This window comes from Thunnus thynnus, chromosome 18 (assembly GCF_963924715.1).
Source record: "Thunnus thynnus chromosome 18, fThuThy2.1, whole genome shotgun sequence".
In the NCBI taxonomy this organism is placed as follows: domain Eukaryota; kingdom Metazoa; phylum Chordata; class Actinopteri; order Scombriformes; family Scombridae; genus Thunnus; species Thunnus thynnus.
In genome coordinates this window covers 5,914,829-5,930,916 of record NC_089534.1, presented here as the reverse complement: position 1 = coordinate 5,930,916, position 16,088 = coordinate 5,914,829, and the positions used below count along the sequence as shown (strand labels likewise).

Here is a 16,088-nt window from a genome sequence, read left to right as displayed (position 1 = left end):
TCTCCTAGTTGTAAATAAATACCAGAACTCAAACCAGGTTCTTGTGGCTTATAAAGAGTTAAATGTTGTTCATCAGTATCGTCTGTTTGTGTTCTTACTGATGGACACTGAAGCTTTTCCTCTCAGCAGCAGTTTGAGACATTCGCTGTTGTCGGTCAGACAACAGTAGTGCAGCGCTGTGCTTCCTTTGGTCGTCTGCTTGTCCAGGTTCCCGCTGAAACACAAACACACACACAGGTTAGGATCACTATTGATGTGAGGACACGCTGCATTCACCACACACTAACCCCTGACAAGTCAGGCCCACTGTAACATACTCAGTGCCTGTTAAAACTGCAGCTCTAATCTGCTGCTGTTGCAACATTGTCACAACAGTATTTAAAATGATGGGATTTCTGAAAAATAAATTAATCTCAATGGAACAGCAGAGTTCAGTGGATTCGGTAAAATCCTTTATTTAGAGTTCAATGTTGGTATACTGCACACTGACAAACACTTTGGTGGATTTTAGGAGACAAAACATAATTTGTCATCTGCTGAGGTGATGTCGATGGTGTTGAAAGGTGCGCTCGGTAGGTGAGCTAAGCGCTGAAATAACTAAACACCTATGATGTGTGCATAAATACATGTACCTGTGCATGAACATGTGGTTCACTTAAGAGTCCCAGTTTGGGGGTTTGAAAATATGGTCAACCTAGTCACTACATCACCAAACATGTAGCACCGCATATTGTGAAGACGTGTGGATGAACTGCATTGTACCATTTCCTGGTGTGACCTTTTACTTTCTCTCCTCGCCTGCTGATGTTCTAATAAAACAATAAAGCAGTGCAGTTGTGTTTGCAGTTGGCAGGATTTTAATACTACATATATTTTGGATGATTCTGACAATGGTGAAGAAAAGTCAATTAGAAAATGTCCAATTAAAAAAAACAACAACTACAAGGTAAAAAGTTTATGTCTCCCAAAATGCCATCTTCTCAGGAATAACTGATCAGTTGAAATTAAGTGAGAACATGTAAATCACTTAAACTGGAGATACAATTCATAATCAAGTTTACACTGCAGCTGTTACCTGTTTTGGGCGAGGAAGTCGACAATGTGGAGGGAGTTTCTGTCGACCATACGGACCGCCAGGTGGAGCACCGTCTCTCCAGGTTCCTGACAGAAACAGAAACACACCTTCAGTACAACAACAATAACAAGACTCACTTAAATGGAATGATGGAAAATCCAACATACTGACCAGTGGTGGAAAGTACTGTACTCAAGTACAATTGTGAGGTACTTGTACTTGAGTATTTCCATGTGATGCTACTTTATATTTCCACTGCACTACATTTATTTGACAGCTTTAGTTACTTTTCAGATGAAGATTTGACACAATGGATAATATAACAAGCTTTTAAAATACAACACATTGTTAAAGATGAAACCAGTGGTTTCCAACCTTTTTGGCTTTTGAAGTCTTACAAAAAGCAGTGTGTAGTCGCATAATACATAATTTATTAATCTATTAATTTATCTATTTTTTTTTCTTTTTTGTGGTCTAATTTTAAGGGGGTGTATTGGGTAGCTGAGGGTTTTTTTTCAGTAAGTTAAATGTTAGAAATTATAAATAAAACATGCAAAAACAAAAACAATCTTTCCTTATATTCCCTCACTTTTTTAAACTTCTGTTTTGCTGTTCTTTACGTATTACCACAGTATGTACAGTATGTGTGTAACCACAGTTAATTAAAGCCATGTGTGTTGTCCTACGTGTTCGCTAGGCTGTGGGCTGGCCTCCATCAGGTCCACCCCCTCGGCGTAGACCTGGATAAGCGACAGGATGTTTCTGTTCCTGACGGCCTCGTACAGAACCTGCAGCCTGGACGCAGCGTCAGCACATCGCTTCTGGGCGAAGCGCTTCTCCGTGTACTTCGCCGTGATGTAGTCCTTCCTCATCTGCCTGGAAACCAACAAACAACCATCACTTCTTACATTCGTTTTTCTCCACTAAGTTTCACTTTACCTTCATGAAAGTCTGAGTACAAAGAGTAAAACAGGGGAGGAGGAGGAGGAGGAGGAGGAGGTGTGCGGCTGTCACTCACATGTCACTGCTCGGATCAGGTTTGGTTACATCCTGCGCTGACAGGTCGGCTTCCATGATCTCGTTGAAGTTGGCATTTCCCACGTTCTTAGCCAACTAAAACACAACATCATCAACATCCTGAGCCACAAACAAAACACTCACATCCTCATGCTTTGTTTTTGTTCCACAAGCAGCTCTGACTCGTCTGTGTGGACACATTGAAACATCCAATACAACAGTCCTGCTACATGTATTTACTCTGAAAATCTCTTTAAATGCTCCTCAGTGCAAAACAGAGCAGATATATTGAGGTCCATGCTACTGGAGATTAATTTATAATTTCATTTTTAAATGTGGATTCTTCATGTTTGGAAAGTGATATACAAAAAAGGGAAAAATTTACCAGTGTTTTTTGTTGAAAGTGTATTTCTTAAATCAGTCTTTCTCAATTTTACTTTTATAATTTAATGTTTATACTGAGAAAAATGTTACATTTTTAAATAAATTAATAAAACAAATGGTACACTTTATAAATGTTAAATGATAAATTCTAAACAATTTAAACATATAATTGTAGTATATTAATTAAATATACAGTATATTCAGTTACATGCATGACAAAAAGCTACAAACTGAACTGGAAACAAAAACAAATATCTAAAATGAAACAGAAGGTGGAAAAACAGAAAAATTATGATATTTCAAGAATTAAGTAATGATGTTTTGAGAAAAAAAGTTGAAATATTTTGGTAAAAAATTAAGAAAAAAGTCTTGATAATAAAGTCACAATATTACATTGAAAAGGTTTCAGAACAGAAAGTCAAATGAAAATGTGAACTTTCTTCTAAAAATACTTTTTTGTCGAAATATTTGGACTTTTTCTTGTAAATTTTCAATTTTAATCTTGAAATTAATAATTTTTTTCTCAAAATATTTTAACTTCATTGTTGAAATCTCCTTTTCTTTTTTTAAAATACATTTCTGACACTGTTGTAGAAAGACACAAATTAATAAAACATTTAAAAACCAACAGACACAAAACTCTTATTTTCTCTTCATCGCTCTGATTTCCGTTACTCTTCTGGCGACAGTGAAGTGGACTCACCAGCAGCTCAGAGGTTCCCAGCACGTCCAAGTCCAGACTCTGGATCCTGGAGTAGTGGACCCCCATCTCCCTGTGGATTCCCGAGCACTCGATGCAGATCAGCACCCCAAGGTTGGTGGACAGCCAGGTGGGACCTGACGGGACAAGCAAGATGGTGGTTGGTGGTTTTAGCTCTTTAGCCTACGTGACATCAGAGGAACCTGTTCTTCATGTTCAGAAGCCGAGGCCTTTAAGGATTTCTGTATTGATTGTTACTGGTATCCTGATTTAGTGCCTGTATCTGAGGTATTTGAGGCTCAGATACAGACACAGATGGAGACCAGGTGAAGATTTCATTCATCAACACTTCACCCGACAAATCCAGCTGCTGACAGACGGCTCGGCTGAAACTGTGAACTTCTTGCAGAAGCGACTGTACAGTGAAACTCTACTGTAGTTTCTTCCTTCTGAAACTCATCTGACCGGCAGGACCAACAGCTGAGGAATGCACATATCTCTGCAGCTCCAGTAAAAGTAAACACCAGGTAACAGGTGACCTCAGTCACTGCTGAGGCTTCTTTAATCTATTAACAAGTTGTTAATGAGGTCTGACTTTAGCAGAACTGATGGTATGTTCATTTAATTTATCACAAATTCCAACACTCATCATGTACTGTTGTCATTATTATTAGTAGTATTACATGTAGTAGTAGTAGCAGTATTTATCATAAAACTAAAAATAGCAGTACAGTTACTACTAATAGCAGTAGTAGTAATAGTAGTGGGAGTAGAAATAGTAGCAACAAGAGCACTAACAATGGGAGATGCAGGTGTGCAATTAGCACCACTTGAAGTAGTAATAGTAGTTGTAGCAGTAATCTATGTAGCAGGAGTAGCAGTAGCTGTAGCAGCAGTAATTGTGGGAGTTGCAGGAGTAGCATTAGCAGTAATAGTAGCGACAGGAACAATGGAAATAATAGCAGTAGCAGGACTATCAAAGGCTAGTCACAGTAGTAGAAGTAGTACTGGCAGCAGCAGTAGCAGTAGTAGAAGCAGCAGCATTAATAGTACTAGTAGTAGTAGTAGTAGTAGTAGAAAGTGTGGCAGTAGAAGCAATAGCAACGATATCAGCAACAGCAGTACTAGTAGTAAAGGCAGGTGGAGCAACCTGTAGCAATAAAAACATTTGCAGTAGCAGCAGTAGTAACAGTAGTAGCAACTGCTGTAGTAGAAGCAGCAGTAGTAGTGACAACAGAAGCCGCAGTACTACCAGTAGTAGTACTGCAGCTCAGGAGGTAGAGCAGGTTGTCCACCGGTTTGATTCCGGGCTCATCCATTCTGCATGTCGAAGTGTCCTTGGGCAAGATACTGAACCCCAAATTGCTTCTGATGGCTGTGCCATTAGTGTGTGAATGTGTGTGAATGTGATTTGTAGTGTTAAAAGCACTTTAAAAGCGCTTTGAGTGGTCAGAAGACTAGAAAGGCGCTATACAAGTACAGTCCATTTACCATTTACTAGCAGCAGTAGCAGTATTACTTACTAGCAGCTCCACAGTCGCAGCAGCTGTCGTTGCCGCTCATCCTCTTCACCTCTCCTACGATGGCTTTGGTCAGCTCCTGAACGATGTTGTTCTCTCCTTCATCTTGGTCTCCTTTAAACGCCATGTTCAACGCCTCCTCTTTACTGTTCTGCAGCACCGACACCCAGCTGAAAAACACAAAAACATTAGATTAGATATAGAAAAAAAAAAAGGAGGTCAGAGGCTGAACTGTGGGTCAAACTACTTACATCTGACACTCGGCTTCATCCTCAGCTTGGAAATGATAAGTTCTGTCGTCTGTGGGATGAAACAGACAAGAAATGAGACACAAAGTAGTTCTGTATCAACATTATATAAAACAGTTTTTCTAGGACAGGAGAGCGGGATGTGTCTGCAGCTTACGTGAGAACAGATCGAAGCTCTTCTTCTCGTCTGGGTTTCTCTTCACCTGGCAGGTGAGCAGGTTGAGTTTGGCTGGAGGTCTGTTAGCCTGAGAGACAACGAGAGGACAGGAGGGTGAGACGGCAGCAAGAAGTCATACAGAACTTGACCAATACAGACATCCAAAGGCTCTTGGGATGGTAACGTAGGTCCTGTCCCCAACTTTGGCCCAAACTGAAATGTCTCAACAAATTTTCCATCAGATTGTAAATTCAGTATAATGTTCATTTTTACAACATTAAATCCATCATTACAGCATGTTATATTAACCACTCTGCTGAGACTTTCTATTTTTAACAGGAATAATGTTTTCAGACTGTAAATACTGTCAGCAGCTGGTAGCCCCTCAGCAACTGCTTTCACATTATAATTATCACCACATTATCGCAACGATCCGTGTATGTTTTGCCTGCCTTGTTATCTTAATAGAAAATCGCCCAATCTGGCAACATTTCTTGGGTGTAAATTTTCCACCCCAGATCCAGTTATTTTCAGTGTGTGGTGACAACCAATCAGGGGCCACCAGGAAAAGCTGAACATACTACACACATACCGCCACCGGGCGCAGAGAAGTCCGCCCTTCGGCACACAGACAAAGACTGTAGGCAGCGCTTTTTCATAGGTCATTGAAAGTTCTTGTAATTATGTATGATTTAGTAACAACTCACACACACACACACACACACACACACAATACAACAATAAGAAAAAACATTTTTCATTGAAATATGTAGGTAGGTATTCATGGTAGCTGAAAATTGGTCAGGGAAAAAGGCAAAGTTGAACGCCTGACATGATTATTATTGTACTGATGGAATTAGTGCTGTGGAAATTGACATAATAATAATAATAATAATAATAATAATAGATTTTATTTATAGACGGTTTTTCGAGATACTCAAAGACACACAAGTTAAAAAAACATCATCAACTTTTTAAAAAAAAGACACTAAAAGCACAAAATAGTCCATTAATCACACACTAAAGCAGTTCTAAATAAATATACTAAATTAATAAAATTAAGTTTGTATCAACTGGGGAACAGCAGATATTGGATATAAAGGCCTGCTTCTCTGTCACTGAAGTAAATAAAGGCCCTGGACACTCCTTGGGAGTTTGTGATAATAATTAGCATGCTAACATGCTAATAAGATTGTGAACATTAAACCTGTGCAACATCAGCATTGTTACTTTGTGCGTGTTAAGCATGATGTTAGCATGTAGCTCGTTATTTCATGTTATTAAAGATTCTGAGAGCTGAAGCAGGAGAGAGGTTGAAAGTGAGCTCAGTGTGAGGATTAATAACGTTTTATATAAGTAACCCCCCCCTCCCTCCCTCTTCATGATCTATCAGTGTCAGATTTAAATCAAAGCTTGTCCTCTTCCCACCCTTCTCTCTGTTATCCTTTTTCTTATGCTCTTTCTTCTCCTCCTCTTTCTCTTCCTCTGCTTCTTGCTCTGTCCTGATCGGCCGTTTGACTCTTCGTGTAAAAACTTCAAAATGAAAAAAAACAGAAGAAGGAAAAAAATAATAAGAAGCTAAATAAAAAAAATAAAATAAAATAAACGTTTCCCTGGCCGCCATATGGAGACTTTTTAGTGGACATGCAAGCAAGCAAGCGAGCAAACAAAGTTTATTTATATAGAACCTTTCACAAACACCAGTCACAAAGTGCTTCACAATCAAAGAAATGAAATAAAATAAAATAAAATGAAATCAGAATAAATAAAAAACAAAGACACCAGATGAAATATACAAGGAGAGCAGATACAAAAGACAAATTAAGATAAAATAGCACATACTACCCAAATGCCTGTCTGAACAAATGGGTTTTTAGCTGCTTTTTAAAATAGTCTACATTATCCAAGGACCTTAAGCTTGTTGGAGGACTATTCCAAAGTTTACGGGCTGCCAACTGGAAAGCATGATCTCCCCAGGTCTTAAAATGTGTACGAGGTACACTTAGAAAGCCCCGGGTGGAGGACCTAAGAGCTCGACTAGTGGTGTAGGGGTTCAGAAGGTCTGTAATGTACTGTGGAGCCATGTAGGGCTCTATAAGTTACTGGAAGCCACTGCAGTGAGATTAAAATGGGCCTAGCAGCAGCATTTTGGACAGTATGTAAGCAGTGTATGGAAGATTTATTAAGGCAGGTAAAAAGAGAGTTACAGTAGTCCAAACGTGATGAAATAAAAGCATGTATTAACATCTCCATTTAATTTCTTATTACCACAGACCGGAGTTTGGCTGTTTTTCCGGTGAAAGAAACATGATCGAGTTAGCGTCTTAACATGCGCTTCAAAACTCAGGGATTGGTTGAAAATTACACCAAGATTGCAGGAAGATGAGGATAAGGCACCAAGGTTCTGCCTGAGTACAGAGAGTTTGTGAAGCTCATTAAGTTTAAATGAAAAGTACAACTGGATGTCATCGGCGTACAAATGGTAGGAGATGTTCTTAAAACTGCTGATGATCTGTCCCAGTAGCAGCATGTATATGGAGAATAAAATGGGTCCCGAGACGGATCCCTGGGGGACACCGCATGACAAAGCCGCAGTGTCTGACACAAATTCACCTACAGAGACTGACAAAGATCTGTCTGTGAGATATGAGGAGAACCACTCCGATGCAGTCCCAGAGATGCCCACCAGGTGACATGCAGGAAGGTGGGTGGAGCTTCACATGCAGGAAAACCAATAGAAGAAGAGGATGTGGTGTCTTACCGTGCCGTGGCAGATGGTCAATAAACCGTTCTTCACCGAGCACTTCCTCTTCTGCCACACCTTCCTCAGTCTGAGGCGGAGACACATTATAGATTGATTGATTATTTGTACCTCATGTGTACAAGTTCAACAAAGCTCATGGATCAGTACGACATCACCAACATATTAAAATAAAGTAAATGATTGTTGTTTGTTTGTTTGAAAGCTCTACAGAAAGTTATTTTCCTGAGGGATTCTGGGATATTGAGTTCACTCACCCCTCACTTCTCTTGTAGAGGACTCCGGAGCGTTCGGTGCCGTGAGCCTTGTTTCCCTGCAGCTGATGGAGGCTGTATCCTGCGTTCTGCTTGGCCTGAGCGTCCTGTGACGACACAAAGCCAACAGTAAACCTTCATATTTATACTCTATTTTTATTTTATTGGTGCGACATACGATAAGACAGTTGGACAGTGTCAGAACATAGAGACGTTAAGTTTCCAGTAAAACAGTTCGGGACATTAAACAGTGTGAAGACAGTTGAGGTGTGACAGGCTGAGCTGTTGAGGTGTTAAACTGCCGAGATGTTTGTGAGAGTGTTTGGTTTGGTTGAGTATGTTAGAAGAACCAAATGTTAAAAGAACCAAACATGGGAGAGAGAGTAGTAATGAAATGGACAATAATAATAATAGTCATATACAGATACAGTACATGCATATTTATACTCTAAAGTAAAGCTAGCGCCCCCTGGAGCAATGGGGGCGGTTGTAGAGCCATTGCAGGGACGGCATGTGGAGCGCTTCTGAAGTTAAAGGTGCAATAAGTAAGAATCAGAAATTCCTTCTCATTAGTGACACCGGTGGCCGTTAAGTGAGTTGCAGTCAGCATCCTGTCACATGCGCTAACATTAGCCAGCTAAAACCTATTATATCACAATATATTTCACATGCTTTGCAGTAATGTTAGCTTAACTGTCCAATAGGAAGAAAGCCAGGGGGTTGGACATTACCGAACTCCATTTCTAAGCTAATGTTAGCTAGTGTTGCACCCTGTTGGTGCTGTGGGGGACGGGAGAGAGTGCGTAAACGTTACATCTTTTAGATTTTCCCAGCAAAAGCTTCCCGAATCCTTTACACAGAAATCAGTCCACAGGCTGTTACAGGCAGCCGAGAAGGTCGTTGAAGGTCTCATTCTATTATTCTTCACATTTTGTTAATAATTTTAGTTAATTTTTGAAGGTTTTAAACTAAAATTCTGACATAATTTTTTACATATTATACCTTTAAATAAACCTGATTCATGAAGGAACAATAATCAGTAAAGAGTACAAGATTCAGGTGAGCAAGATTTATTCAGACAACAAAATAGTTTTGACACAAAGAAAATAAAAAACGGTAACGCTCATCAACACACCAACCAATCCCTAATTATGACAAAGGTTAACGATATTTCTTAGGTTTACAATCTTTGTGCCTTTTGTGTCTAAAACTCTGGCAGCATGTTAACATGCTCAAAATAACAACACTAACATGCTGATGTTTTTTCATTTCTTCCCTGTTAACGCTCTGCATTTAAAAGTTGATCTGAAGCTTGTATGAGGCGTCAGCAATCATATCATGTGGATATCTGCCACATTTGGACGCTGAAGCTTCAAATTAGCTTCAGATAAACTTTTAAATACATTTTTGCACAGAACTGTGGATTTTGTCCCCCGTCACTTACATTGTAAGTGCATTATGAAGGGATCTTCTAATGGTCAGTATGAACAGGAGGAATGATTACAGCAAGAAAAACATGTTTCACTGTTCATTTGGAGACCTAACTATTGTTTTAAGAGAGACTTGTCCTTTAAACTCATTATATTCACTTATAAAAAGAATTGGTGTCCCTTTGGGCAATTTAGCTGATAAATAAAACAAAATTAACACACAGAGAAACCCAAAGCCTGATGCAAAAGAAACGTTTTCAGTGTAAGAACATGAGTACATATATTATTAAGTTTCTCACCTCTTTATGCTCAGACTGCAGCGAAGCTTTCAGCACGTCTCTGAGCTGAATCAGCTGTTTCCTCTCTCCATCCTGCGTCTGTTTAATCTGATGAACACACAGCAAGAGACGGTATTATTATTAAATAATATATATACAGAACCAGTCAAAGGTTTGGACACACCTTTCTGTTCCCCTGAATGAGAAAGTGTTTCCAAACTATAACATATTATTTTCATGCTGCACTGTACTAAACGTCTTAGACTCTTCTCACCGCCGTCAGATCTGTGGCCAGTTTCTCTACGGAGGGTTTCAAACTCTCCACGGCCTTCAGTCCGTCCTGGAAAAAACTGAACACACGACACCAGAAAAAACTTTAGTGGAAAATTAGGAGTTTTAGCACCAAAATAAATAAACACACTCTAAAAAAAATGTGCAAAATACACGATACACCAAACAATATACCGAAATAAACAAAAGTCTAGAAAGCACAAATCTCTAAATGTTTATTAAATTAGTTCCACATCATCATCTGCTGAAGGAAATTAAATTTTGTGGAAACTTGAAACAAAATAAAACAATGTAGAATTACTTGATTACATGTTTATAGATTTGATACTCCATGTCCATTTTTCTTGTTTTATTACTATAACTTTGCCTCTAAAGTAAGTTTGACACTTTTATTTATTCGTTTATTCACAGATTTCAGACAAAATTATTAAAAGTTGGATATTTTCTTGCTGTTGATGTGAAGAAACTGAATGATAAATGGTGTCTGGTGGTTATTTCTGACTGAGGTAAACATGCTTTTTAATGATTTTTAAATCATTTTTTGCAGAGTGACGTACTTGCACTGAGCGTGGAAATACTTGATGAGGTTCTGGAGAAAGTCGACACCTTTCTTCACTTTGATCTCGTTCACTTTCAGGAGATACTGCAGAGAAAAACCAGAGAGTAGATAATTTATCTGCTCCTCCATGAAGAAGATCCTGAAGTTTCAAAATAAGAGCGGCTAAATGTTTTATCTGAATCTGAAGAAGAAATTTAAGGGAAATCAAGAAACATTAAGGCTTCAGTGTTTTTAATTTTACACATTTAAGAAAACATGAAACACTTTCTCTAACTTTCTCTATAATTTTATACTGTTAAAAACACAAGAATCATGTGACCTCTGACCCCGCGGTGACCTTACTTCACACATCTGCAGCTGGAAGAGTCGTCTCTCCTTCTCCATCTCCTCGGCGATCTCTCCTCCACTGAACTCGGTGCGAATCATCCCGTGCTGCTTGGCGTGTTCCCGCTTCTCCTTCTCGATCTTAGCGCTGGAGAGGTCAAAGGTCAAGTTAAGACACTGAAAGATAAAGTACTACATCTTATAGTTCTAGACATGGATGTTTTTTTTTTTATTATATAGTTTAATTCTAGCAATAAATCTTCTGAAACATGACTTTGTCTAATAAAGTGTACGAACGTGACTAAAAAACTCCTGAAACAAACTGAAAACAGTAAAAAATCCAAATATTACTTGAATTGTCTTTTTATTTTCTTTGAAGTTTTTTACTTTCATTTCTTTTATCTTACAACACTGGAATTGTTTTTTATCTGTTTTCTCATTGTGTGAATCACTTTGTGACTTGGGTTTTAAAAAGTGCTCTGTAAATAAAGATTAAGATCATTATTATTATTGTTATTATTATCATTAAAATCTGAGACAAGCTTAAAAAGGCTACGATAGAAAAGTGGAAAGGTACGGAAGTCAAGAGCGGCTGTGGTTGCAATAATTTTTTCTTATCCATTATCTTGAGATGATTATCTTTAAAAAAAAATAAATAACAACAACAAAAAACAAAAGATTGTTTTTTCAGGATAAGATGATTAACTTGTTATCTTGAGAAAACGATATTTTGTTTTCTTGTGGAAAATATAAAAGTATTCAATTATCTTGAGAAATGTTGTTTTCCCAAGATAATAGTTGTAATAGATAATAGATAATTAACACGTTATGTACAAGAAAACGACTCCCGTTATCCCATGAAAATTAAATTATTAGCTCATAATCTCAACAAAAATAATCTATACATTTTTGCTGGGTAACATAAAAACTACACACTACAACCAAAGAGCTTCATCTGGATGCTTGGTGTCCACATCATGAAGATTTGGGAGCAATTTAGCAGTGTGTGGGTACTCTTTTGTCTCTTTTGTTCTTATAAAGTAAATATTTTGTTCTTTTAAAATAAAATTATTGCAACCACTGTCGTTCTTGGCTTCCGTAGTAACAACAGAATACTTTGTGTAATCACTTATTAATTATTAGAGATCTTTTTTTGCAAGTTATCTGATCAAGAAAGAGAAATTTAACATCAATCAAGCTGTACGTTGATGCCAAAAACAAAATCTGCAATTTTACTATTTTCTTAAATAAATTTCAGGTTTCTGTTGTAATTTATTGTCCAGAGTTTTAAGAACTTGACACCTTTGAAAGTGGAATTACAGGTCGTTTCCTCTTTGGCAGATGTTTTACTATTTGACAGAAGATAAAAAACATGTGTGTTTTATTATTATTCATATTTAAAGGGTCATGAAACTTACGAAACTCAAGCATGAAGCTTTCAGAAATAAAATGTAAACATGAACTCTTTCTAAGGCTTTAACCAGCAGATGAAGTCGTCTGATTTAGTTCAGAAAGTGTGTGAAATGTTTTCTTACAGCTTGGTCTCATAATCCTTCCAGGCCTTATCGAACGGCTTCTTCAGATCCTGACGAGACAAGAGACGTCACAAACCGTCATATAAGACTCTGACCAATCACATCAAAGCTCTGAATCACAACAACAAACAAAGACAGAGAGGACTTTGACCTGTGAGTAGCTCGGGAACTATTTCATGACGATAACACGGGGAGTTTGTGAGTTTCTATAAACTGATAAAAACACAGGTGGGAACTCAGATCTGAACTTTACTGCGTTGGACTTTGACAGCCTTGTTTCCATCCACTCATGTTGTGTGACTATTAGGAGATAAACAGCTGGTAGCTCTGATTCTCCGGTCGGTGCCATTAAACCACTGAAGAAGAAGAGGACACAGCGAGATGATGTGATTAAAAGAGCTGCAGTCAAAGCTCAAACGATGGAAAACCGTATGAATATATGACATTTCTGTCATGTATTAATTTGAGGAAGGTTAAAGTCTCCTCATCGCTCTACACAGATCTGATGTTTTTGCCTCTTCAGTGACATTTAAGTCACATGATTCATGTACGTCATCATTTATTCTTTAAGTCTGTTTACGTTCGCTTTTTATCCACACAACTACTTTTACAGCTCAGACAACAGGAAACACTTTTTTGAGCTTTTTTTCCAATTTCCGTTGTTTCCACTCAGGTCGTTTTACTTAAAATGCAAATAAAAAACACATATATTCATACAAATCACCGACAAAAATCCAAAGATGCAGAGAAGTAAAAATATTCACTTCATCGATCTTAACTTTTTTAAAGATATTTTCCATATACTGCACTTTAGAGCTACAACGATTAGTCGATTAGTTGCCATCAATTGAATTAATCGCCTACTTTGATAATCGATTAATCAATTTTGAGTCATTTTTTAAGAAGAAAATGTCCAAATTCTCTGTTTTTTTTTAGTCGTCTATGACAGTAAACTGAACATCTTTGTGTTGTGGATGAAACAAGACATTTGATGACGTCATCATGGGCTTTGGGAATCAGTGATCGACATTTTTCACTATTTTTTGACATTCTACGGATCAAAAAACTGATCAATTAATTGAGAAAATAATCGACAGATTAGCTGATAATGAAAATAATCCTTAGTTGCAGCTCTACTGTAGATTCCCATAATTAATATTTCTCACTGGCATATTTGAAGCATGTTTTTATGATCATAAAGAAACAAACTAACTGGTAATTTTCTATTTTTTCAGTATCTTTGGGTTTTGGACTTTTGGTCAAACAAAACAAAACATTTGAAGTTGTCACCTTGGAGTCGGGGAGACTGTAACGGCCATTTTTCTTTCTATTTTCTATATTCTGACACTCTGCGACTCAGAACAGCAGATTAACCGATAATAAAATAAGCTACATATCAGCACACTTTTATTTTAAACTGTCTGGTTGTGAGAAGCTTTCAGATTGACAAGAGGAAGTTGAACACAAACCCCTTTCACTCCTTTCAGGTCTCCCTTCAGCAGGCTGTCCAGAGGGAAAGTGATGATGTTGTTCATGTTCTGCAACTGTAAACAGGAAGTCAGGTTAAAATAGAAGCGAAGAGTCAAGAGCTGGAGTGTTATACAAGCTTCCTCTAATGTTCAAAGAGGGAAAGTCCGACTGTACTGAGTCCAGTAACGCTGCGTCATCGGCTCATAACAGTCAGATTCATGTGCGCTGGGTGTTCCGTCTCTCACCAGGTTTTTGAAGAGCGCCGCCAGCTCTTTGGTGAAAATGGCGAACTTGAGGAAGGCGGAGCCGACGTCGGCATCCTCTCTGCTCACGCAGTTGTCCCCGAACTTCTCCATCGACTGGATGAACTGCTCCTCGTGTTCCACATGAGCTGCAACACACACACAGAAAGGCCGACGTGTCTTCATGCTGTTATAATTTCAAAGAAAAGCTTCATATTTAAAGTGCAGACGTGACATTTCACCCTCAGCTAGGAAGCAAATATGTGTGTTTCCTCCAAAATATCAAACAATCTGTCAGTAAGATGGATTTCCCAAAAAATAAAAACAGTTTCAGTTTTGTTTTTTTGGCAACTAAGCGACACAAAACTTCAGAAGATGTGAAACCACGAGCTGCATTCACTCATCAAACAGCTGCTTCATGTTATGTTTTGCGGTGCGGATTAAGGGGTCAAAGGTCAGCGCGTTTAGACAGACAGTGAACTGTCAGTGAACTTTCACATGTTACTTTAAGAACAGGATGATTTCTTTCATTTCTTCTTCTCTCTACTCCCAGACTGACTTTATTCCAAAAACCGCAGCACATGAAAGCTCGTCCGCATACTTTTGGCCACACAGTGTTTTAAAGTATTGTTTCTGGTTTTCTCGCCAAGAACAAGTTCGTGTTTATTATCAGATTTGAAGCAGAACTTTTTTTCTTTTTATTGTTTTAATGTCGTGACACCGGTCTGAAGAACAGATCCTTGTGCCAAAAGTTATTTTGAGTATCAATCAAACACAAGAAGTTTGGTTTGGTCTCTTGTTCCTCTCGGTGTCAGCAGACGGTTCAGCTGTGGAGGTCGGGCGTCTCTCCCTCGGCATGCTGGGACAGGAGAGCGGTATGACAGGAATGTTTGGGAGGTGAGACTCCACCTGCCTGAACACTAAACGCACCTCCAGCTGGGTTCACGACTCCACCACGTTTTAAGTGACCAGACGTTTGTAACTGACACAAAGTTTCAGGGACTTAAATTCCAGTTTTCACTTGAGATGTGTTGATCGAGTTTTAACGCTATCTGCTTATATTGATCTAAAAGACACAGCTGATCAGTGCGTTCTCAAGTTATAATCTGTAAATGAGACGATACAGAACTAAATTCATCCAAAATTATTATTATTATTGTGCAACAAATGCTCAATATACAATAAAAAATAATCATATAAACAGCAGCAGACGATATGGACATTATTTACTTTATTTTAATCACTTATTTTATTGTATTTGTGTTGTGAAATATATATTACTCCTATCAATTTGTTCTTGTTTTTATCTACTTCATCTGTTTTTTATTTCACTCTATTTTATGATTATTATTTAATATATTTTATCACATTTTCATATTTTTTATTTCTCATGTGCATTAGTCTCAAATTGTTTTACACTCTACATTTCCTCTGCCTTTTTATCGTTTTGTCATCTGTGAAGCACTTTGAATCCCATTAACCTGTATAAAAAGGTGGTATACTAATAAAGTTTGATTGATTGATTGATTGATTGATACACAGTGTTGATATGAACTCTTGAAGGTCCTGGTTGAAAACTGTTGATGTAAAGCGATCCTCTAGAGAGAAGACGTCTCACTCTGTTACAGTTGTTGGAACTAAAGAAACACTGATCGTACAGTGATGTGATGGAGTGGAGCTTCTTCCCTCACAGATGATCTTTAGGACGACTAATCGATTAATCTGGAAAATAATCGATTTAAAATATGCCCTGATCGGCCCTGATATGGATCATTAGGATCAGCTCTACTTGCATGTATGAGAACCATGTTGATGAGACATTCTGAGCCTTCATAAACATACT

General features: G+C 38.0%; 1 protein-coding gene across 3 annotated transcripts in view; it reads right to left on the bottom strand.

Moving 5' to 3' along the window:
- The window catches only part of asap2b (ArfGAP with SH3 domain, ankyrin repeat and PH domain 2b), a 49,302-nt gene that overhangs the window by 7,983 nt on the left and 25,231 nt on the right, over positions 1–16,088 (bottom strand). For all 3 annotated transcript variants that reach the window (XR_010924537.1, XM_067573114.1, XM_067573113.1), the window contains exons 3-19: positions 14,249–14,394; positions 14,003–14,077; positions 12,534–12,583; positions 11,017–11,146; positions 10,673–10,758; positions 10,099–10,174; positions 9,846–9,932; positions 8,120–8,223; positions 7,863–7,932; positions 5,102–5,189; positions 4,948–4,996; positions 4,700–4,866; positions 3,180–3,313; positions 2,094–2,188; positions 1,762–1,951; positions 1,076–1,161; positions 99–214 (exon numbers count right to left, since the gene is read on the bottom strand). Coding sequence is in view for 2 of the 3 variants with exons in the window: in XM_067573113.1 (XP_067429214.1) it covers positions 99–214; positions 1,076–1,161; positions 1,762–1,951; positions 2,094–2,188; positions 3,180–3,313; positions 4,700–4,866; positions 4,948–4,996; positions 5,102–5,189; positions 7,863–7,932; positions 8,120–8,223; positions 9,846–9,932; positions 10,099–10,174; positions 10,673–10,758; positions 11,017–11,146; positions 12,534–12,583; positions 14,003–14,077; positions 14,249–14,394 (1,749 nt within the window). In the remaining variant the exon portion in view is untranslated. The remainder of the gene's footprint in view (positions 1–98; positions 215–1,075; positions 1,162–1,761; positions 1,952–2,093; positions 2,189–3,179; positions 3,314–4,699; positions 4,867–4,947; positions 4,997–5,101; positions 5,190–7,862; positions 7,933–8,119; positions 8,224–9,845; positions 9,933–10,098; positions 10,175–10,672; positions 10,759–11,016; positions 11,147–12,533; positions 12,584–14,002; positions 14,078–14,248; positions 14,395–16,088) is intronic.